General features: G+C 45.9%; 1 protein-coding gene across 3 annotated transcripts in view; it reads left to right on the top strand.

The window, feature by feature from the left end:
• The window catches only part of LOC124774465 (run domain Beclin-1-interacting and cysteine-rich domain-containing protein), a 201,799-nt gene that overhangs the window by 53,446 nt on the left and 125,078 nt on the right, over positions 1 to 23,275 (top strand). For all 3 annotated transcript variants that reach the window (XM_047249484.1, XM_047249482.1, XM_047249483.1), the window contains exon 3: positions 12,159 to 12,310. In XM_047249484.1, the coding sequence (XP_047105440.1) occupies positions 12,159 to 12,310 (152 nt within the window). The remainder of the gene's footprint in view (positions 1 to 12,158; positions 12,311 to 23,275) is intronic.

The raw sequence follows: 23,275 nt of genomic DNA, 5'->3' as shown, positions 1-23,275 counted from the left end.
ATGCTGTAACATTTGCATTTTATATGACTGCTATTTGTGTACAGCCAAAATTCTCATTATTGATGTGTGACTACACCTTCCCATGAACACTACTGAATTATATGAGAAAAGTTGTTAATGTTGCTTTATCCATAACTGTTTTGGATCATTTAGCTTATGGTTTGTTGGTGACAGCTATTTCCACAGGATTTCATTAAAATTTTCACTACTGCACTGGCATTAATGGATGGTATGTGTGGGCACCATTGGTTGAAATCCTCTGCCATAACATGGATACTCATCTCTCTTGATACCACGACAACTTGTGTGATCATCATCAGCTTTCACCTCAACTGTAAGAAAGAAACATCAGTCATAACTTGAGAATGAAGTAAGTCATGTCCAAATAAAAGAAACCATCATTTTTTTCATGCTGTTCTTTATCCATTTGATATGTAACATGAGCCCCTTTCCATTTGAAAATTGTAACTTGCATCAATACAATGGCTTCTGAAATGTCTGCAGTCTTGATAATACAACCTCAAAGATTTTCCCCCTCTCCAATCCTGTACTATTTTACTTTAAATTTCTGTTTATTCACATGTTTTAGAAAGTTAGTGCCATGCCTATGAACCCTTTGATTTTGTGTTTACCTTACCTATAATATTGAAGAAGCAAACATGATTTGTTAAGTGTCCTATCTTTAAGTGAATGTGTGTGACCTATTCAGTGCTACCTTGCTTTTATGAAACCCAGATACTTTCATTTTGTGTTCTTCTGTACAGTGCTCAACACTTAACCCAGAAAAAGCAGGATTTGAAGTAGTTAGACATAACTTTATAAAAACCTATGTTTAAAACATGAGAGATTAAATTTAATTGATAAAAAGAGAAAATACTAAAATAAAGCAAGCAAAATGGAATACAGATGTTAAAAAACAAGGACTTAATGGAACTGCAAAATGGCAAAACAGGAATAGTTAGAGAAAAAATGCAAAGCATATGTGACACTGAGAAAGATAGTTACTGCATACAGGAAAATAAAAGAAACCTTTGGAGAAAAGAGACAGATGAATGAGAAGCATTAGCTGAAAAGGAAACAAAATAGGGTTATAAAGGAAACAGGAGAAAGTTAGAAAAGAAATTAAAATTCAGTTACTGGTCACTGAAGAAAATAGTTTAGAAGAATCTTCATTTGCATTACCAGAACAACAGTATGAATTAGGATAGATTGCTGCTCACCATATGCAGTTGGCATTGATTGTACATTTAAAAGGAGCAGTGAACATGCACAATCAAAAGAAGGGCTGTCTCTGATAGATAGCTAAGTGAATAGCTACATCATGAATTAACTTTCCATGTTTGATTTACCACACTCAATGTTAATTCACATTTTTGACTCAACCCCTGCAATCTGCAATGCAAACTGTGTAACTTACAGTGTTAGCTTCATGTTGATGAACTCTAGCCTTCCTGCTACCACAATATAAGGAAAAGGGCAGATTGCTGCTCACTGTAAAAATGACACGTTGAGTTGCAGAAAGGCACAACAAAAACAATGTTACACATTCAACTTTTTTGGCCAAAGCCTTCTCTTCAGAAAAGGACACACACACACACACACACACACACACACACACACACACATTCAGACCAACAGTCTGGTCCAAGCTGCCAGAGATGGCAGTACCATGTGTGTGAGGAATACTTGCTTGTGTAAATGAATAAGTATGTGTGTGTGTGTGTGTGTGTGTGTGTGTGTGTGTGTGTGTGTGTGTGTGTGAGGGGGGGGGGAGGTTCATTTTCTGAAGAAGGCTTTGGCCTAAAGCTAAATGTGTAACTGTCTTTTTGTTATGCCTGTCTGCAACTGAACACGTCATGTTTACAATGAGTAGCAATCTATCATTTTAGTTATATTGTTGATATTCCAACCTGGAGTTTCATTGTTTGTTTTTTGCAAAAATTCTCAGACAGAGAGAGAATATGGCCAGCAACAGTAACTCTAACAGTCTGTACAACAGGACTAGCTTTTGAACCAAGGAATATAACTGAGGATTTGTAGACAGCAAAAACACCCTTTGACAAACCAGAATTTTAATTTCATTCACCTCGGAAAACAGTGCAAGTCAATTTTGGTATACTTCCCAGTGTTTTTGAGCCTCATTAAGTGGCTGAAATGCCAGGACAATTGGCAGCATCTGTGACTACTTGTGTGTTGAATTAGATGTGTGTTTGAGTAATTCCTGACACTGTTGCTACTCCTCTAGTTGCAGTTTTATCCATTGTTGTTGCTGGCTTATCTGTTGCTGCCAAGGTTCGAGAAATCTGGTGTACATAGTAGCACATGGCGAAGACAAATTGTGTCGACCTCATCGCTAGTGTATTAGCCTTCACTTCAGACCACAATATTTATGAAACATCAATAACGTCTGTCAAAATACAACATAGTCAAAATGTTCATGAACCAAGCGGAAGCAGTTCATGGCAAAATATTCACCAGAAATTATTCAGTGATCACTCCAAAACAGAGGAATAAAATCAAAGCATGATATAGCCAGATAACAGGTATCTTAATCAGAGTTTCATATAGGCAAGAGGTGCTGGGAATCACATGTTCATGATCTGTCACTCCAAGCATACAGTAAACAATCATTGTTGCTTGGCCTGCAGCAGATGCTCTTGTGACTGGCCTGCAATAATGGCCAGTTCCTGCTGCCGACACCCTCACCATATGTGTGTGAAGTTACACATATTGACTTGTCTGCATCATCCATTTGCTTGCCTGGTTGGGCTACTAAACCATATTTTGTGCCTTATGTTTCATCTCTTGCTGCTGAAGACTTTGTCAATTGCTATAGAAACAGCTTGCTGATTCTCCAAGATTGTTGTTGTTGTGGTCTTCAGTCCAGAGACTGGTTTGATGCAGCTCTCCATGCTACTCTATCCTGTGCAAGCTTCTTCATCTCCCAGTACCTACTGCAACCTACATCCTTCTGAATCTGTTTAGTGTATTCTTCTCTTGGTCTCCCTCTACGAGTTTTACCCTCCACGCTACCCTCCAATGCTAAATTTGTGATCCCCTGATGCCTCAGAATCTGTCCGACCAACCGATCCCGTCTTTTAGTCAAGTTGTGCCACAAATTTCTCTTCTCCCCAATTCTAGTCAATACCTCCTCATTAGTTATGTGATCTACTCATCTAATCTACAGCATCCTTCTATAGCACAACATTTCGAAAGCTTCTATTATCTTTTTGTCTAAACTATTTATCATCCACATTTCACTTCCATACATGGTTACATTCCATACAAATACTTTCAGAAACGACTTCCTGACACTTAAATCTATACTCAATGTTAAAAAATTTCTCTTCAGAAATGCTTTCCTTGCCAATGCCAGTCTACATTTTATATCCTCTCTACTTCGACCATCATCACTTATTTTGCTCCCCAAATAGCAAAACCCATTTACTACTTTAAGTGTCTCATTTCCTAATCTAATTCCCTCAGCATCATCCTATTTAATTCGACCACATTCCATTATCCTCGTTTTGCTTTTGTTGATGTTCATGTTATATCCTCGTTTCAAGACACTGTCCATTCCATTCAGCTGTTCTTCCAGGTCCTTTGCTGTCTCTGACAGAATTGCAATGTCATCGGCTAAACCTCAAAGTTTTTATTTCTTCTCCATGGATTTTAATTACTATCCAAATTTTTCTTTTGTTTCCTTTACTGCTTCCCCCCTGCGGGTTCGAGGTAAGAATAGGCCCGCAGTATTCCTGCCTGTCGTAAGAGGCGACTAAAAGGAGTCTCAAACGTTTCAGCCTTAATGTGATGGTCCCCCTCTGGGTTTGACCTCCATTTTTCCAAATTTCCGTTGTTAGTGCGTGCCATGTGGGGAAGGACGCCGTACGTTGTGTTTTTCTATTGGTCCATCATGCACCACCATCTTGCATGCTACCTATTGTTGTGTGGCGGGATTTACACCCAACGTCTTCTGGGTTGCCTCCTTCTCGTCTTGTCCGCAATCCCCTTCTTAGCGCCCCCGACAACTGTGGACCCTTTCAACACCTAAAATCCAGCACAGTAACCAGTCCGTTGTGGTGGGGTCGTCATGTACCCTCTTGGTGGTTGCCCCCTGACCACGCAGGGATCGCACTACAGATGCCAGGGCTGTTTCCTCCCCACGCATGCCAAGGAGCATGTGCCCATCTTATCTGGGGCACGGGGACTCTGGGCACTGGGATATCGGCCAGGTAACCGTTGCTTTGGCTGGGTGGCGCCCTTGGGGAGAGCCCTCGTTCGGAGTAGGTGGCATCTGGGCGGATGTGGCGCAATGAAACACAATAAATGACACCAAGCTGGTGGTCAACGGCCACCAGCGTCTCTAAGTGAGGCAGAGTAGACTTGCTGCGCAATATGACCCTCAGTCGTTCCCCTCGTTGGCTGCGCCGTGGGAGGGACGCAGATCTAGTGCCAAGCGGGAGCCTTACGTACCACAATACCTTGTCTGCAGCAGGACTGATGGTGACTCCTTTCTTACGACGAAGCCTCTGTTTTTTGTGGAACACCTGGAGGATAAGTTTGGGGAAGTGGCGGGGTTTCTAAAATGAGGAATGGGTCCATCCTCCTCAAGACGTCCTCCCCAGCCCAGTCACGAGCGTTGCTCTTGTGTGATAAGCTGGGTGACGCCCCTGTTACCGTCACTCCCCACAGTAGCTTAAATATGGTCCAGGGGATTATTTACCATTGTGACCTGTTGTTATAATCCGACGATGAGCTGAGAGCCGACTTGGAACGACGTGGTGTACATTTTGTCCATCGTGTACATAGAGGACCCTAGACTAACAGGGTGGCCACTGGTGCCTTTATCTTGGCCTTCGAGGGTGCTGTATTGCCCGAGAAGGTCAAGGTAAAGGTTTACCGTTGTGACGTCAAGCCATACATCCCTCCCCCGATGCGGTGCTTCCAGTGCTGGAAGTTTGGGCATATGTCCTCCCGTTGCCCATCCAGCGCCACATGTCGAGATTGCGGACGCCCCTCTCATCCCAATTCTCCTTGTGTGCCTCCGCCTGTATGCGTCAACTGTGGGGAGCACCACTCTCCATGCTCGCCGGATTGCCCCGTTCTTCATAAGGAGCGGAAGATAATGGAATTTAAGACCCTGGACCGGCTTACTTATCGAGAGGCAAAACTGAAATTTGAAAGGTTGTATCCTGCTTCCTTTCGAACATCCTATGCTGCAGCCACATTATCGTCGCCCTCGCGAGCGGCAGTTGTCGCCTCATCTGTGCCGCCTTCAGTGGGCCCTCGGGGCCGTGCATCTCTGTCTGCCCCCCTCGTGTCTGGGGGCAGGCCTTCCTCTGTTGCCCCCTTAGCAGTTGGGGGCAAACCCTCTTCTGTCGCTCCCCCCACGCTTACTTCGGGAGTGACATCTGCTCCAAAACCAGGGGGCTCAATCCCTCCCCCTCCTTCTCCCCCAGCGTTGCCTCTACCGGTTCCTCTCTCGCGGAAGGGGTCCCTCGGAGCTCTCCCTTCCTCCGTTTCTTCTCCTACCCAGCCGGATGTCAGTCAGTGGCTGAAGATTCCGCCACCTGCTGGTCGTAGGGCTTCTGCATCGTCGTCAGCCTCCGACACTCCTTCCGAGAAGCTCTCCCAGCCCTCTAACCCTAAGGACAGACGCGAGAAGAAGGAACGGAACGTGTCCAAGAAGAAGGACGTTCCGGCGGTTTCAGTACCGCCTGCTATAAATAGTTCTGGCTCCGGGGATGAGGTGGAGATCCTCGCCTCTGCCGCGGATCTCGCCCTCACGGAACCCTCAGGGGCCTTTCCTATGGACACAGCTGACTCTCCCCCGGTGGCGGCAGTTGGCTCTGAGTCGCCGTCTGCCTCTTAGTCGCCTTCACGCCCTCACAGTCCCTTCCTGCTTCCATTCTCCAGTGGAACTGCAGCGGTTATTTCCGCCACCTGCCTGAGCTCCGGATGCTTCTGAGTGTTTCCCCTGTTCTCTGCATTGCTCTGCAGGAGACTTGGTTTCCAGCAATGCGGATCCCCGCCCTTCGCAGTTATCGGGGATACTATAAGAACCGCGCTGCCTGTCAACGAGTGTCAGGTAGGGTTTGCCTCTTTGTTCACCACTCTGTCTGTAGTTCGCCAGTACCCCTTCTGACGCCTTTAGAGGCAGTCGCTGCCAGGGTTGAGGTCTCGCCGGCTTTTACTGTTTGCTCTGTTTACATTCCTCCGGATGGGGAGCTCCCCCGACATGTCTTGGCTGCGCTGCTGGCTCAACTTCCGCCACCATTGCTGCTTCTGGGCGATTTCAATGCCCGCAACCCTCTGTGGGGTGGGACTGTCTCCAATGATCGCGGTCGTGCCGTGGAGCATTTCTTGGCTCAGCTTGACCTTAGCCTCGTGAACACCGGTGCTCTCACGCATTTCAGTGTGGCCCATGGCTCGTTCTCGGCCATCGCTCTCTCTCTTTGCAGCCCCGGACTTGTCCCATCCCTCCACTGGAGAGTGCATCCTGACCTGTGTGGTAGTGACCATTTTCCCATCTATTTGTCACTGCCCCAGTGTCATTCTTCTGGGCACCTGCCCCGCTGGGCTTTCAACAGGGCTGACTGGCCGGCTTTTACTTCCGCTGCCACCATTGTGTCTCCCCCACAGGGTGACATTGATGAGGTGGTCCATGTCTTGACCACGTCAATCATTTCTGCGGCCGAGGCTGCCATCCCCTGCTCTTCTGGTCTCCCTCGGAGGAAGGCTGTACCCTGGTGGTCGCCGGAGATTGCTGAGGCTATTCGCGACCGTAGGTGGGCTCTCCAGTGTCATAGGCAGCACCCATCTCTGGAGACCCTCATCGCCTTTAAGAGGCTCCGTGCCTTGGCCCGTCGTCTTATTGCATGGCGTAAGCAGGAGTGCTGGGAGAGGTATGTCTCATCCTTGGGCTCCCGTGTCTCTCCCTCGCTCGTGTGGTCCCGGATCTGGCGGATTTATGGATACCGGACCCCTATGGGTGTCCCTGGGATCTCCCTGGACGGCGCTGTTTGCACGGAGGCTGCCGCCATTGCTGAACACCTTGCCGCGCACTTTGCTACGAGCTCCGCGACTGCAACTTCCCCCCCCCCCCCCCCCCCCCCCCCCCCCCCCCCCCCCCCCCCCCCCCCCCCCCCCCCGGCCCCCCCGCCTGCCGCCGCCTTTCGCTCTCTAAAGGAGCGAGCCGAGCAGACGCCGTTATCATTCCACATGCGTCGTTCTGAAAAATACAATGCTCCTTTCAGCAAGAGGGAATTCCTCACTGCCCTCGCCGATTGCCCTGATACAGCACCAGGACCAGACTGCATCCACGCGCAGATGCTGAAGCATCTCGCCAGAGACACGTCCTCACCATCTTTAACCGCATTTGGAGCGAGGGCATGTTCCCGTCGCAATGGCGAGAGGGTGTTATTGTCCCCATCTTGAAGCCCGGTGTGGACCCACTGGCGGTGGACAGCTATCATCCCATTACCCTCACCAACGTTTTGTGCAAATTGCTCAAACCTATGGTGGGGTGGCGTTTGTGTTGGGTCCTTGAGTCGTGCGGTCTCCTCGCTCCATCCCAGGGTGGCTTCCGTCGGGGCCGGTCTGCTGCGGACAATTTGGTGCGGCTGGAATCTGCTATCCGTACGGCCTTTGCCCGACGTCAGCATCTCATTGCTGTATTTTTTGATCTGCGGAAGGCGTATGACACCACATGGAGGCATCACATCCTTGCTACGTTGCATGAGTGGGGTCTTCTTGGTCAGCTCCCGGCTTTTCTTCAAACCTTTTTATTGCGCCGCTCTTTCCGGGTGCAAGTCGGTGCCGCCTCTAGTTCATCTTATATACAGGAAAATGGGGTCCAGCAGGTCTCGGTGTTGAGCGTCTCCTTATTTCTAGTGGCCATTAATGGTCTGGCTGCAGCCGTGGGGTCGTCGGTGTCTCCTTCTTTGTATGCCGACGACTTCTGCATCTCATTTACCTCAACGACTACGGGCGTCGCCAAATGCAGACTGCAAGTCACCGTTCGCAAGGCAGCATCATGGGCTCTGACTCCAGGTTTTCAGTTCTCTGCAGCCAAGACTCGAGTTATGCACTTCTGCAGGCGTCAGACGGTCCACCCTCATCCTGAACTTTACCTCGACGGCCACCTCCTTGAAGTGGTGGACACTAGCCGCTTCTTAGGGCTCGTGTTTGATGCCCGGCTCACATGGGTTCCTCATATTACTCAGCTGAAGCAAAAGTGCTGGCGGCATCTCAACGCCCTCCGCTGCCTGAGCCACACGTCTTGGGGGTGCAGATCACTGCACGCTGTTGCGATTGTACAGAGCCCTTGTGCAGTCCAGGCTTGATTATGGGAGCCTGGCCTATGGGTCTGCATCACCCTCAGTGTTGACGTTGTTGGACCCCATACACCACTGTGGGGTTCGGCTTGCAACTGGCACTTTCCGTACAAGCCCCGTGGATAGTCTGCTGGTGGAGGCCGGGGTCCCCCGCTGCGGATTCGCCGCCATCGACTGCTCGCCGACTATGCTGTCCATGTGCATTGCTCGCCGGGCCATCCCAGTCATCACCTGCTTTTCCCTCCCATGGTCCTCCATCTGCCTGAACGGCGACCCCGGTCTGGGCTTTACATAGCTGTCCGTGTCCAGTCCCTGCTATCAGTACTGGGGTCATTCCCTCTTCTGCCTCCCTTCCGGGTCCGTGCACCTACGCCTCCCTGGTGTTTGCCCCAGCCGTCCGTCCGTCTGGACTTGGCACAGGGACCCAAGGACTCGGTTCCGCCTGTGGCCCTCCGTCGCCATATTCTTGCGCTCCTCGCCTCATTTTCGGGCTGTGAGACTGTCTACACTGATGGTTCCCTGGTTGATGGTCGCACTGCCTACGCTTTTGCTCATGCTGCCCATGTTGAACAGCGCTCCTTGCCGGCTGGCTGCAGTATTTTTACTGCAGAGCTGGTGGCCATATTGCGCGCTCTTGAGCATATGCGTTCCTGCTCAGGTACGTCCATCGTAATCTGCAGTGACTCCCTGAGCAGCCTCCAGGCCATCGACCGCTGCTATACCTCTTCTCCTCTGGTGTCCTCTATTTGGGAGTCTGTTTCCGCCATTACCCGCTCTGGTCGTTTGGTGGTCTTTGTTTGGACGCCAGGTCACATTGGCATCCCGGGGAACGAACGTGTCGACAGGCTGGCCAAAGGGGCAATCGACACCCCAGCTTTGGAGATCGGCCTCCCGGCTCGTGATCAGCAGTTGGTGTTGCACAGTAAGGTGCTTGGAATGTGGGCTGATGAGTGGCGTGGCCTGACATCCCCGAATAAACTGTGGGCTGTTAAGGAGATGACCGATGTGTGGCGGTCCTCCCTGCGGGCTTCTCGCAGGGACTCTGTCATCCTGTGTCGGCTCCGCATCGGCCATACCTACCTGACGCACGGCCATCTTTTGCGTCAAGAGTATCCCCCCGTGTGTCGGTGTGGGTCCCGGCTGACGGTCGCCCACATTTTGTTGGAGTGTCCCCGACTGCGCACCCTCCGGCAGTCTTTTAATCTCCCGGGCACTTTGCCTTTGGTTTTATGCGACGATGCCTCCATGGCTGATGACGTTTTAAATTTTATCCGTGGTAGTCCTTTTTATGGTTCCATTTAGGGAGGTCCTGCACCTTTGCTTTCTGTGTCTCTTGTCCTCGAGTCTCTCATATTTGGTTGCAGATTTTAGTGTGTAGTCGGATGGTTGACTCTTTCCCTTTTTTTTTTTGTTCTCGTGGTCAGTCAACCAGTCTCCGGCCATCTTCTTTTCTTCTGTTTATTTCTGCCTGGTGTTCATCTGTACTCTTCTTGTCTGTAGTGTTCGTTGCTGCCTTTGTGTTCTTCCAGTGCCTGGGGGGAAGTCTCCTTCCCCTTGGGGTTTTACCTGCTCCGCAAATTTATGTCTCGCCTGTTTTTGGAATGGGGGACTGTTGACCTTAGCTGTTTAGTCCCCCTTAAACATCCCAACAACCACCACCTTTGCTGCTTGCTCAATATACAGATTGAATAACATCGGGGATAGGCTACAAACCTGTCTCACTCCCTTCCCAACCTCTGCTTCCCTTTCACACCCCTTGACTCATAACTTCCACATGGTTTCTGTAAAAATTGTAAATAGCCTTTTGCTCCCTGTATTTGACCCCTGCCACCTTCAGAAATTGAAAGAGAGTATTTCTGTCAACATAGTCAAAAGCTTTCTCTAAGTCTACAAATGCTAGAAACATAGGTTTGCCTTTCCTTGATCTATTTTCTAAGGTAAGTCGTAGGGTCAGTATTGCCTCACGTGTTCCAACATTTCTACGAAATCCAAACTGATCTTCCCCAAGGTCGGCTTCTACCAGTTTTTCCAATCACCTGTAAAGAATTCATGTTAGTATTTTGTAACCGTGGCTTATTAAACTGATAGTTCGGTAATTTTCACATCTGTCAACACCTGCTTTCTTTGGGATTGGAATTATTATATTCTTCTTGAAGTCTGAGGATATTTCGCCTGACTCATACATCTTGCTTACCAGATGGTAGAGTTTTGTCAGGACTGGCTCTCCCAAGGCCATCAGTAGTTCTAATGGAATGTTGTCTACTCCCAGGGGATGTCTCCAGCTACAGGAGATAAAATGTCAAGCAGAAAAATATACTTTGTGGCATGTCCAAAATTCTGAACAATAGCTGTGAGCAAGGAAGTTTTGATAGTTGTTGGCATCATAATATGTAATCATGTATAATAATACAATTTTCTATTATTTTAGAGCAGTCAGTACAGCACTGTAACTGCAGGAGTTCTAAAGATTGTAAATTCCAAAAAGTTTAATATTTCTTTTCCAGCTGAATATTTGACTTCTAGTTAGTATTATTGCTTTATATAAGGCTTTCAATGATTATTCAGCTATCTGGCAAGAATTGACCAAAGTTTGACAGTTTGTATTTTCTACTATTATCAGTTAGTTTTGTTAGACTATCTTTATGACTGTAGTTCACAATCCAGCATTATTTTAATAGCAAACTATATTTTGTCACACTATCCAAATACTTCCAGTATCAAAACTTATTTAAAGTTTACACCTCGTAGTTCAGGTTTGCGCAATGTTTTGTCTGCTATAAGAACAATTTTCTTTTCATTCTTTATTTGGCTATATATATTACTTATAGTTAAGCGAGGTGGCACAAGGACTCACATTTAAGAGAAGCAGAGCTCCAATCTCCATCCAGAGATACAGCTGTAGATTTTATCTCACTTTCCTAATTTACGTGAACACCAGAATTGTTCCTTTGATAATGAAGAAGCTTATAGCCTACTTTATCATCCAATCTGAGCTGCTTGTCCATCTCTCAGCCTCATTATCAAGTTGGCATGACACCCTTATCTTCCTTCACTTGTTCTTGATGGGGCTCTATCCCAGTGTTTTAACAACTTACATGCAACTTGGCAGCTAATCCTACTTTTCTGATCTCTCTGTTGGTTCTTGGGTCACTGAATTTCGATCCTACTTCTCTATTAAATAGAGACTTGTCCTTTTGGAAATGTAAATAATGAATCTGCTGCTGAAAGTTCATTGACCTTCTCTCATAATTTTTTTTTTAAATCCATGTACATATGACCTTACCTCAGCTGAAGCTGTTATATGTATAATAGTTTATACTGAACGCGTATGTTCTTTTCTCATTAGGTTGCATAATAGTAAAGTGTTAAATCTGAGGAAGTGGTGTACAGTTGGTCACCCTAGTTCTAATGTGATCAGCATTTTCTGCATTGTTTCTGAATTTCAATAGAGTGGCAGTTAAGTGTTTTACAAAATAATGTCATATTAATGTATGTTCCAATTTCACTTAATTTTTGAAAAGACATATCAGTTCTTTGGCAGCGGCCACTAAAGTTTTGTCGGAGTTTTCAGAAATTTGCGAATGCCATCAGATTATTATAATGCATGTCTTGTAATTTGTTGTTAAGCTTCTCTCAGCATTTAGTCTTCATTGTTAAAACTCATCTTTCAGTTACACTCCCATTTTTAGTATCAGAGTTGTGCTTTGTAAAATCTCACTGTGCATTGGTATAAGAGTAGCAGATAGATATAAAAGAAAACATACTTTTTTTGCCATGTTCGTTGTAATGCTTATTTCAGTGTAATATCTCTTTTTCTTTTAGGGAGAACCAGACTGTTGGATATTCATTCAAGGTCTTAACTGGCTTCAGCCTTCTCTTGCTGTCTCTCCCACCTTTCTCACTGACTTTGACAGAACTGTCTATAATCTGCCACCAAATGTGAATGAGAAAGCTTTAATATGGATATACAAAAGGTAATTACATCTGGATTATTTACTTTTTATATATGCAGATACTGTACAAAACTATAGAACATTCTGTGTAACCAATATTCTCTTGGTTCTTCAACATTATCTCTACAGCAGTAAATTTTTCCCTGTTATTCTTCATTCTTTAAATTTTCTGGTATTTGTATACATTAGCATCTTTTATCCTATATTATCCCTTCTTTATAGTTCAGATCCCCCTCCACTGCCCCCCCCCCCCCACCCCCCTCTCACCACCACCACCACCACCACCACCACAGACATGTTATTTTCCTCTGATTGTGGATAATGTTTCCACTTTTGAGTCTCAACAGTGAATCACAGCAACCTACTCTCCTGCCCCTAATTTCCTTCATACAGTCTGTAAGCCATGGCGTGTTCCTTGTCTTTCTTGGCCCTTAAAGTTCTTCAGTTCCTTTCTGTTGAGAATCATGAAGCATTGTCACATTTTAAGAAGGACTTGTAAATGCATAAGCTGAGTAACACGTGTTCATAGGAATTCTTTATACTTCAGTCAGTTATAAGGTGTAAAATGGCGCAAGTAAAAATGTAAGTATTGGTTAATATGTATACAGTACCATTTATCACAATATTCTTTGGCTAGCATTCAAGTTTAGGCACATATTGCACAGAAGTACTCTCACTGGATTGCCACGAGGGGCCTTCAGTAAGTAATGCAACACACCTTTTTCGCCAAAAGCAGGTTGGCTTTATTCAGTATTCCAATACAATATATTATTCCCCACTCTGTTAGCTACAAAACCCTATTTTTCAACACAATATGCATTCAATGTGACATCCTTACACCACATTGCTGATAGGCCTGTTATGCCTTTGTGGTACCACTCTATTGGTTGACTTCGGAGTCAACGTCTTGCTGCATCAGTAACACCCTTTCATCCGTGTACTGATGTCTGAGTCACAGCTCTCGTACAAGATAAGTAATTTAAGTAGTAATAAACTGTTTTTAACACTTTAAACTAATTTATTACATTAATTACAGTGCTCTACAAGTGTACCATTAAAGGTTCTTGTCCTACTCGCGTATTTTCACAGTAATCATGTAAAGTTCATTTTGTTTACATATCATGGCCAGGCCGAACTTTTGAGCTTTCGGATTAAACTTCATACCGCAATTTTAAGTGCATTTATTGATAGCTTAGTGTGCTAAATACGTTTGCTGCCCCTTTATATCTGTAGAGTGTCGTCATCTCTTATGTTATTTCCAGTAAAAAACTTCTGAACCACTGTTTACATAGTCGCGAGTAGGCCTAATTTTTCGTACACGTATTTTCATTGTTTTCCGGTAACTTAATTGTCTTTCTGTCACTAAAATCGATTTGTACCATGAGTGTAAAGTGCCTGATGTGCCGTAGAATCGTTAGCTCCGGGGTCTGGTGTGATGGATGTAGTAACTTTTTTCATTGGGGCAATTGTAGTGGCGTGGGAATTGGGAAAATGAGCGAGACTCATCAGTAGGCTATGCAGTAGAGATAGAAAGATTGTGGAACAGGAGGGGAAAATTGCTGCCCTTCAGGCTGAGTTAGATGAGGCTAGGCGAGAACTGGGCAGGTTAAGGGGGGAGAAGGGTAAACGGGGGTGGGAAGTGGCAACAGGCGTAAGGAACAGGCCAAGAAATTCTTCTGACAGCTTTGTTATTAATGAACAAAATAGGTTTGACCTGTTGCCTCAGTCAGAAACTGACGAGCCTCTCACAGAAGTAGATGTAGACAGGGCTCAACAAGCTTTCAGCAGAAAATTGAATAAGAATGTTGTTGTGACTCGCCGATCGTTCAAAGCGCCACCGCGCAATTACGTGCGTCCTCTACGTGGGGCGCTGTCTGCCAGCCATGCAGCAGCTGCGCCACCTAAGCGCCCAGCCGAGCAGCGGCCGCTAGACTGGGACTCAGTGCTCATTCGAATGCTAACGTGTACACATGTCTTGCTTGTCAACTTACTCTGTGACTTATATGTGTTGTGTCGTTCTGAAATATATGTGTTAAACTTGACGTTATAACAATTGTCGCCGAGGTAGTGGATTTTTCCTTTTCACCGTTGACCCACAGGGTTCCATGGCTACTGTCGAGCAACTATTGCAAAATCTCCTTGAACAGCAAACGCTTCTAACAGCGGCGATTCGCGATTTCGTTGCGGCATCAAATGCGGGGTGTTTCTCATCGTTGGCTATACCTCCTTTTCCTCCTTACGACGAGACGACGGAAGACTGGTCTGATTACGAAAAATGTCTTCGACAGCACTTCTTGGCATTTCATGTCACGGACGACCAACCATGTAAGTCTCTGTTCTTTTCCTGGATTTCACCTCAAATGTATCGGTTGTTGTCGCAATTGGCTCCTTTGAAGGATCCTGCGTCTTTGTCCTTTGCTGAAATGTGCTCACTTCTGTCTGTCAATTTTCAAAAGCAAACACACATGGTAGCCTCTCGTGTTGCCTTTTATCGTTGTCAAAAACAGCCACATCAATCCTATCGCGCTTGGGCTGCTGAACTTCACGGCCTCAGTCGAAAGTGTCAATTTGTCACTGACATTCACAGAGAATCCTATGCCAATTCCATGGTACGAGATGCTATTATTCGGCCGGCGCCCGACAAAGAAGTTCGGCAACGTGCCCTTCAGTTGGCGAATCCGACTCTAGATGAAGTTCTGTCCATTGCACAGTCTTTTGAAATTTCTCGCGCCACTGGGGCGCAAATAGAGGCATGGGGTGATGTCGGGGAAATACAACCTCTGTGCGCTGTCGACGACGCGTGCGGCGCATCCCCGCCGGCCGATGTGGCCGCAGTACGCTCCCACACGCAGCCTCGGCCTAGCCGTAAACAACCCGCTAAGAAGTTGCAGTAAAACCCTGGCAACTTCCTTCATGTCCGCGGTGTATTACGAAACATTCACGCGAGGATTGTCCCCAACGTTGGGCTGTGTGTCACAATTGCAAAAAGAAAGGTCATGTGTCTTCTGTTTGCAAATCCGACCGCATGAACATGATGCTGATTCTGATTCTGTGTTGTCTCTCAATTGCACTTCTTCCCTTTCAGGGAAGTTATTCCTCACTGTCCAAATCCTCGGTCGAGTTGTTCGCATGCAAGTGGATACCGGTTCTGCTGCCACTATAATTAATTCTCAGACGTATCTTCAGTTGGGTTCTCCACTCCTGTCACCTGTCACTCGGCAATTAAGGACGTACAATAAACAGAAGATGTCTCTCTTGGGACAGTTTAATGCTGAGGTATCTTACAAATCCGTTCGCACTGTTCCCATATTTGTGGTCGACCAGAGCAACGCAGAAAATCTTTTTGGTTTCGATGCCTTTCGCGTTTTTGGGTTCTCCATAGATGACTCTGTCAATATTGTCTCTGATGCTATTCCTTACGCTCAAATGGATTCCTTGTCGATGACATTTTCGTCCCTTTTTTCTCCTGGGTTAGGCTGTGCAAACGACTTTGAAGCTCATATCACGCTCAAACCCACTGCTCGGCCTAAGTTTTTTCGGGCTCGGCCCATTCCTGTGGCCCTTCGTGATTGGGTAAAACAGGAGTTGGATCGTCTCACTACTTCAGGGGTCTTGCTTCCTGTCACTTCCAGTGAATGGTCCTCTGCTGTCGTTGTCGTTGCTAAGCCAAATGGTGATATTCATCTCTGTGGCGATTTCAAAGCCACTGTAAATTCTCAATGCCTCATCGACACTTACCCTATGTCCCGTCCTGAAGAACTGTTCACTAAACTTGATGGAGGCCAGTATTTTTCTAAAATTGACCTGTCAGAAGCGTATCAACAACTTCCTCTCGACGCTGCTTCCCGGCAGTTTCTGGTCCTTAACACGTCTTTCGGCCTCCATCAATACCAACGCTTGCCATTCAGGGTTGCTAGCGCCCCTGCTCTCTTTCAGTGATTCTTTGAACAATTATTGCTCCCTGTCCCTGGGTGTATCAATTACATGGACGACATTGTTGTCACTGGCTCCACCACTGAAGAACATCTTCAAAATCTCCGCACACTTTTTCATGTCTTACAGACTGCCGGTCTTAAGTGTAATCTTCAGAAATCACATTTTTTTCAGGCATCTATCACGTACTTGGGGTTTCAACTCTCTCGGGATGGTATTCGTCCGCTCCAGCAAACTGTCGCTGCAATCGATGCCCTTCCTCACCCTACATCTGTTAAGGAACTGCAGGCCTTCTTGGGGAAAATAGCATACTATAACAAGTTTTTACTGTCTGCGGCTTCGGTGGCTCAGCCATTGCATCGCCTGTTGCATAAAAACGTGCCTTTTCACTGGTCCACGTCATGCGAAGCGGCTTTCCAGAAATTGAAGACTATGCTGAAACAGGCCCCATGCCTGGCTACTTATCGACCTGGCCAACATCTTGTTCTTGCCACAGACACCTCTCATTATGGGGTCGGAGCAGTCCTTTCGCACCGTTTTTCTGACGGTTTGGAACAACCCATTGCTTACGCCTCCAAAATGCTCACGGATGCCCAACAAAAGTATTCTCAAATTGAGAAAGAAGCTTTGGCCATTATTTATGCTCTTCATAAGTTTGGTGTTTTTCTCTATGGCTCAAAATTTCGTCTTGTTACGGATCACAAACCACTTGTTTCCTTGTTTCATCCATCAACGTCACTTCCCGACAAGGCTGCACACCGCCTCCAGCGTTGGTCTCTTTACTTGTCTCGTTTCAATTATGAGATTCATTTCCGGCCAACGGCTCAACATGCAAATGCTGATGCTCTGTCTCGCCTTCCCATGGGTCCTGATCAGGCATTCGATAGGGACGAACTTTTGTGTTTCCACCTGGATGTTGCCGAGCAGCGGGTTGTGGACGGGTTCCCCTTCACTGGGGACAGGCTGGCTACGGGTTCTGACCCTACCCTCTCCCAGGTTTTACGCTGTATTCAGAAGGGTTGGCCAGATTGCCCGTCCGCTAAGACTTCTGATCCGTTGCGGAACTACTACGCTTTGCACTACCGCCTCACGGCTAGGGATGGTGTTATCCTCCTCTCCACTGACAATGCTTCGCCGCGTGTTGTGGTACCTGCGTCTTTGCGTGCTTCGGTCTTGTGCCTCGTTCACCGAGGGCACTGGGGTGTGTCTCGCACAAAATCTCTGGCGCGCCGTCATGTGTACTGGCCTGGCTTCGACTCTGAAATAGCACACATGGTCGCTGCCTGCAGCCCTTGTGCGTCACAGGCCGCTGCCCCGAAGTCATCTTTGTCACCGTGGCCTTCGCCTGAGAAGCCCTGGGAGTGCATTCATGCTGACTTTGCGGGACCCTTTTTAGGTACTTATTGGCTCCTCGTAATTGACGCCTACTCTAACTTTCCTTTCATTGTCCGTTGCACGTCGCCTACCACCGCGGCAACCACCAGTGCTCTCGCCCGCATTTTTTCTTTGGAAGGCCTCCCTTCTACTCTTGTTACTGATAATGGTCCGCAATTTGCCTCTTCCGAATTTGAGGATTTTTGTGCTCGTCACGGCGTTATGCATGTCACGGCCCCGCCGTTCCATCCACAATCCAACGGTGAGGCTGAACGACTGGTCCGCACATTTAAGGCTCAGATGTGGGAACTTCTGACTTCTTCTGCTGCTGATGATGCGCTTCTCCATTTCTGGCATCTTACCGTTTGCCCCCATGGGCGACCACAGCCCGGCTGAGCTCTTACATGGCCGACAGCCCCGCACGCTACTTCATCTTCTGTGGCCTTCGACCTCATGGCCGCGGGTGCCTTCACTTGGCCAGTTCACCGCTGACGACCTCGTCTGGGTACGGGGATATGGCAGGCGGCCAAAATGGAGCCCGGGCCGTATCTTCAGACACCGTGGCAGACGCCTGTTTGAAATCCAGTTGGACACGGGTGTTGCAGTGTGTCATTCGGACCAGCTTCAGCCTCGTGTGCCAGCAATGCCTGTTCTGAATGCCACTACACCACCTTTGGCTCTACCTGACGCTCGGGATTTTGGCATCTCTCAATACTCACAACGCAGCCCTTTCACCGTCATCGCAATGCCAGCACAAGAACGGATGCCACCAGGAGACGTGCCCATGCAGGAACCGGATGACCTTCCTCTGTCAGAGCAAATCTACTCGCCTCCTCCTCCAACGGACACCGACACATCGCCCATGTCTCCTGTCATATCAACTGGACTTGCCGCAATGGGCAGATCGGTGCATGGGGCCCCAGCAGATTCGACCCCTACGTCTCCTGTCATCTCGACCCGTTATCATCGGGGACACTTCCGTGCGTACGGGAAGACTGCTCCTCGAGACTTTACGGCGAGTCCAATGACGCCTATGGACGTTAGCCATCTCCAGGACACCTCCATCAAGACCAGTGCAACAATTTCAAAGAGGGGAAAATCGTTGTGACTCGCCGATCATTCAAAGCACCGCCGTGCAATTACGTGCGTCCTCTACGTGGGGCGCTGTCTGCCAGCCATGCAGCAGCTGCGCCACCTAAGCGGCCAGCCGAGCAGCGGCCGCTAGACTGGGACTCAGTGCTCATTCGAATGCTAACGTGTACACATGTCTTGCTTGTCAACTTACTCTGTGACTTATGTGTGTTGTGTCGTTCTGAAATATGTGTGTTAAACTTGACGTTATAACAAATGTAGGAAAGTCTGCAAAGAGAAAGAAAGTCGTGTTGCTAGGTAGTTCGCATGCTAGGGGTGTGGGCCAACTTCTGCGGGATGAATTAGGGTCAGAATATCAGGTCACAAGTTTTTTCATACCTAGTACTGGACTGGGGCAGGTTACAGAGGATTTAGGTTCACTATGTAGAGGCTTTACTAAGGAAGATACCGTGGTTATTGTGGGTGGGCTGGGCAACAGTATTGACAGAGATCCGGGGTACAGCATAGAGTGTGACCTGCCAAAGATTGCATCAACATCGAGTCATACCAGTGTTGGGTTTGTGTCAGTTCTGGAGTGCCACGACCGACCTCATTTGAGCTCTTCTGTCAGGAGAGTTAATTTGGAGTTGGAACGGCTACTTGGATCTGACGCAGGGTCATACATTGGTGTGGTTCCTGTTGATTCACTCCGTAGGTGGGACTCTACTAGACATGGCCTACACCTCAACAAGAAAGGGAAGGGTAAACTGGCTGGGCTGATAGCAGAAAATTTAAAGGGGCAGGAACTACATCTCATGGTGGAAACTCTTTTTTAGTGTAAGATCAGTGTCCAGTGGGAAACTCAGCCAGGCAAGTACTAAAGATGTTAAACAAGTTCAAGATACTCACAAAATTAAAGTGAAAAATAATGTTAGTGCATTTCATCAAAATATTGGGGGACTGAAGAATAAAATTGATGAGCTTCTGCTTTGTTTAGAAGATATAGAAACTGAGAATGTAATAGATGTACTATGTCTGTCTGAGCATCACATTGCCACTGATATGCAAAAGGTTAGCATCAATGGGTACAAATTAGCTGCACATGTAAGCAGAGATAATATGATGAGAGGAGGAGTTGCCATATATGTCAAAAGCTTCCACAGTGTAAAAAATTTAGAAACTAAAAAATTTTGTGTAGAGCAACATATGGAAGCATGTGCCACTGAACTTAAACTAAATGATGGCACTTTCATAATTGTAACAGTGTATGGGTCGCCCTCAGGGAATTTCCAGCTATTTCTAGAAAACTTGGATGCTTTGTTGTGCTATCTGTCAGACGGGGGAAGCAAATTATCATTTGAAACTTCCTGGCAGATTAAAACTGTGTGCCGGACCGAGACTCGAACTCGGTACCGAGACTCGAACTCGGGACCGAGACTCGAACTCGGGACCGAGACTCGAACTCGGGACCGAGACTCGAACTCGGTACCGAAACTCGAACTCGGGACCGAGTTCAAGTCTCGGTCCGGCAGACAGTTTTAATCTGCCAGGAAGTTTCATATCAGGGCACACTCCGCTGCAGAGTGAAAATCTCATTCTGGAAATTATCTTTTGTGGGGATTTCAATGTTGATTCCCTGAAAGAGTGTAATAGAAAGAATGACCTTGTAGTATTACTCAGTTCTTTCAATTTGAGCTCCGTCATTGATTTTCCTGCTCGGATAACAAAGTACAGCAGTACATTGATAGATAACTTTTTTATAGACCAAGATAAGTTTAAGGACATAAATGCTTATCCTGTTGAGAATGGTCTTTCAGATCATGGTGCACAGCTAGTTACAGTACATGACATACCTCCATGCAGTATATCAAATCAGACTGTCAAAGCAGTGCGTTCAGTTAACAATATAAATATTGCAAACTTTAGGGAAAGCCTACAGCAGCTAGACTGGGATGAAGTGTATAAGGAACCCGATGCAGACTTGAAATATAACTTATTTCACGATACATTTTTAAAGTTATTTGAAAATTGTTTTCCCAAGAAAATAGTTAAACATAATTCCAAGAAAACATATAAAAAACCTTGCCTAACTAAAGGAATAAGAATATCTTGCAACCGTAAAAGAGAACTGTATCTAACAGCAAGAGGGAGTACTGACCCCAAAATTGTTCAATATTATAAAAACCAAGAAAAGTTATTAAAAAGTCCAGAAGCATGTGTATCATGTCTGAGATCAGTAACTCTGATAATAAAATTGATAATAAAATTAAAGCAATTTGGAATATTATTGAAAGGGAAACAGGGCAACCAAGAGCACAGGAAGACTTTAGTGCCATAAAACTGAATGACAACTGTACTAACAAACAATGAGAAATTGAAAATATTTTCAATAATCATTTTTTTAATGTTGTGGAGAAAATAGGATCTAGATCTTCACTAGAAGAGGCAAGGCTGCTAATAGAAGAGGCCATACCTGTGCAGTTTGAAACAACTGTAATTCCACCAACCTCTCCCTCTGAAATCAGTAAAATAATAAACTCACTGAAAAGTAAAAGCTCTCACAGAATTGATGGCATTTCCATCAAGGTACTTAAAGCTTGTTCCCCACAGATAAGTAGGATTCTCAGCCACGTATGTAATAGCTCTTTGGAGAAGGGTGTTTTCCCCGATAGACTGAAATATGCCATTGTAAAACCATTGCATAAAAAGGGGGATACGTCAGATGTCAACAACTACTGCCCAATCTCTCTTCTGACAGCTCTATCAAAAATTTTTGAGAAAGTAATGTATTCGAGAGTAGCCTCCCATATTTGTAAAAATAAAGTACTAACAAAATGTCAGTTTGGTTTTCAGAAAGGCTTTTCAACAGAAAATGCTATATACGCTTTCACTGATCAAATATTAAATGCTCTGAATAACCGGACATCACCCATTGGTATTTTTTGTGATCTCTCAAAGGCCTTTGATTGTGTAAATCATGGAATTCTTTTAGATAGGCTAAATCATTATGGTTTGAGTGGGGCAGTGCACAAATGGTTTAATTCGCGCTTAACTGGATGAATGCAGAAAGTTGAAATAAGTGGTTCATGTAATGTTAAAACAACAGCTGATTCCTCAAACTGGGAGGCTATCAAGTACGGGGTCCCACAGGGTTCGGTCTTAGGTCCTTTACTGTTCTTGATATACATTAATAACTTACCATTCCACATTGATGAAGATGCAAAGTTAATTCTTTTTGCTGATGATGCTGTTGTTGTTGTTGTCTTCAGTCCTGAGACTGGTTTGATGCAGCTCTCCATGCTACTCTATCCTGTGCAAGCTTCTTCATCTCCCAGTACCTACTGCATCCTACATCCTTCTGAATCTGCTTAGTGTATTCATCTCTTGGTCTCCCTCTACGATTTTTACCCTCCACGGTGCCCTCCAATGCTAAATTTGTGATCCCTCGATGCCTCAAAACATGTCCTACCAACCGATCCCTTCTTCTAGTCAAGTTGTGCCACAAACTCCTCTTCTCCCCAATCCTACTCAATACCTCCTCATTAGTTACGTGATCTACCCACCTTATCTTCAGCATTCTTCTGTAGCACCACATTTCGAAAGCTTCTATTCTCTTCTTGTCCAAACTAGTTATCGTCCATGTTTCACTTCCATACATGGCTACACTCGATACAAATACTTTCAGAAATGACTTCCTGACACTTAAATCTATACTCGATGTTAACAAGTTTCTCTTCTTGAGAAACGCTTTCCTTGCCATTGCCAATCTACATTTTATATCCTCTCTGCTTCGACCATCATCGGTTATTTTACTCCCTAAATAGCAAAACTCTTTTACTACTCTAAGTGTCTCATTTCCTGATCTAATTCCCTCAGCATCATCCGACTTAATTTGACTACATTCCATTATCCTCGTTTTGCTTTTGTTGATGTTCATCTTATATCCTCCTTTCAAGACACTGTCCATTCCGTTCAACTGCTCTTCCAAGTCCTTTGCTGTCTCTGACAGAATTACAATGTCATCGGCGAACCTCAAAGTTTTTACTTCTTCTCCATGAATCTTAATACCTACTCTGAATTTTTCTTTTGTTTCCTTTACTGCTTGCTCAATATACAGATTGAATAACATCGGGGAAAGGCTACAACCCTGTCTCACTCCTTTCCCAACCACTGCTTCCCTTTCATGCCCCTCGACTCTTATAACTGCCATCTGGTTTCTCTACAAGTTGTAAATAGCCTTTCGCTCCCCGTATTTTACTCCTGCCACCTTCAGAATTTGAAAGAGAGTATTCCAGTTAACATTGTCAAAAGCTTTCTCTGTCTACAAATGCTAGAAACGTAGGTTTGCCTTTTCTTAATCTTTCTTCGTAAGGTCAGTATTGTCTCACGTGTTCCAACATTTCTACGGAATCCAAACTGATCTTCCCCGAGGTCGGCTTCTACCAGTTTTTCCATTCGTCTGTAAAGAATTCACGTTAGTATTTTGCAGCTGTGACTTATTAAACTGATAGTTCGGTAATTTTCACATCTGTCAACACTTGCTTTCTTTGGGATTGGAATTATTATATTCTTCTTGAAGTCTGAGGGTATTTCGCCTGTCTCATACAT

The sequence above is a fragment of the Schistocerca piceifrons genome, chromosome 2, assembly GCF_021461385.2.
Source record: "Schistocerca piceifrons isolate TAMUIC-IGC-003096 chromosome 2, iqSchPice1.1, whole genome shotgun sequence".
NCBI classification, from domain to species: domain Eukaryota; kingdom Metazoa; phylum Arthropoda; class Insecta; order Orthoptera; family Acrididae; genus Schistocerca; species Schistocerca piceifrons.
The sequence above is the reverse complement of the archived record's forward strand: the minus strand, read 5'-3'. Positions and strand labels throughout refer to the sequence as shown.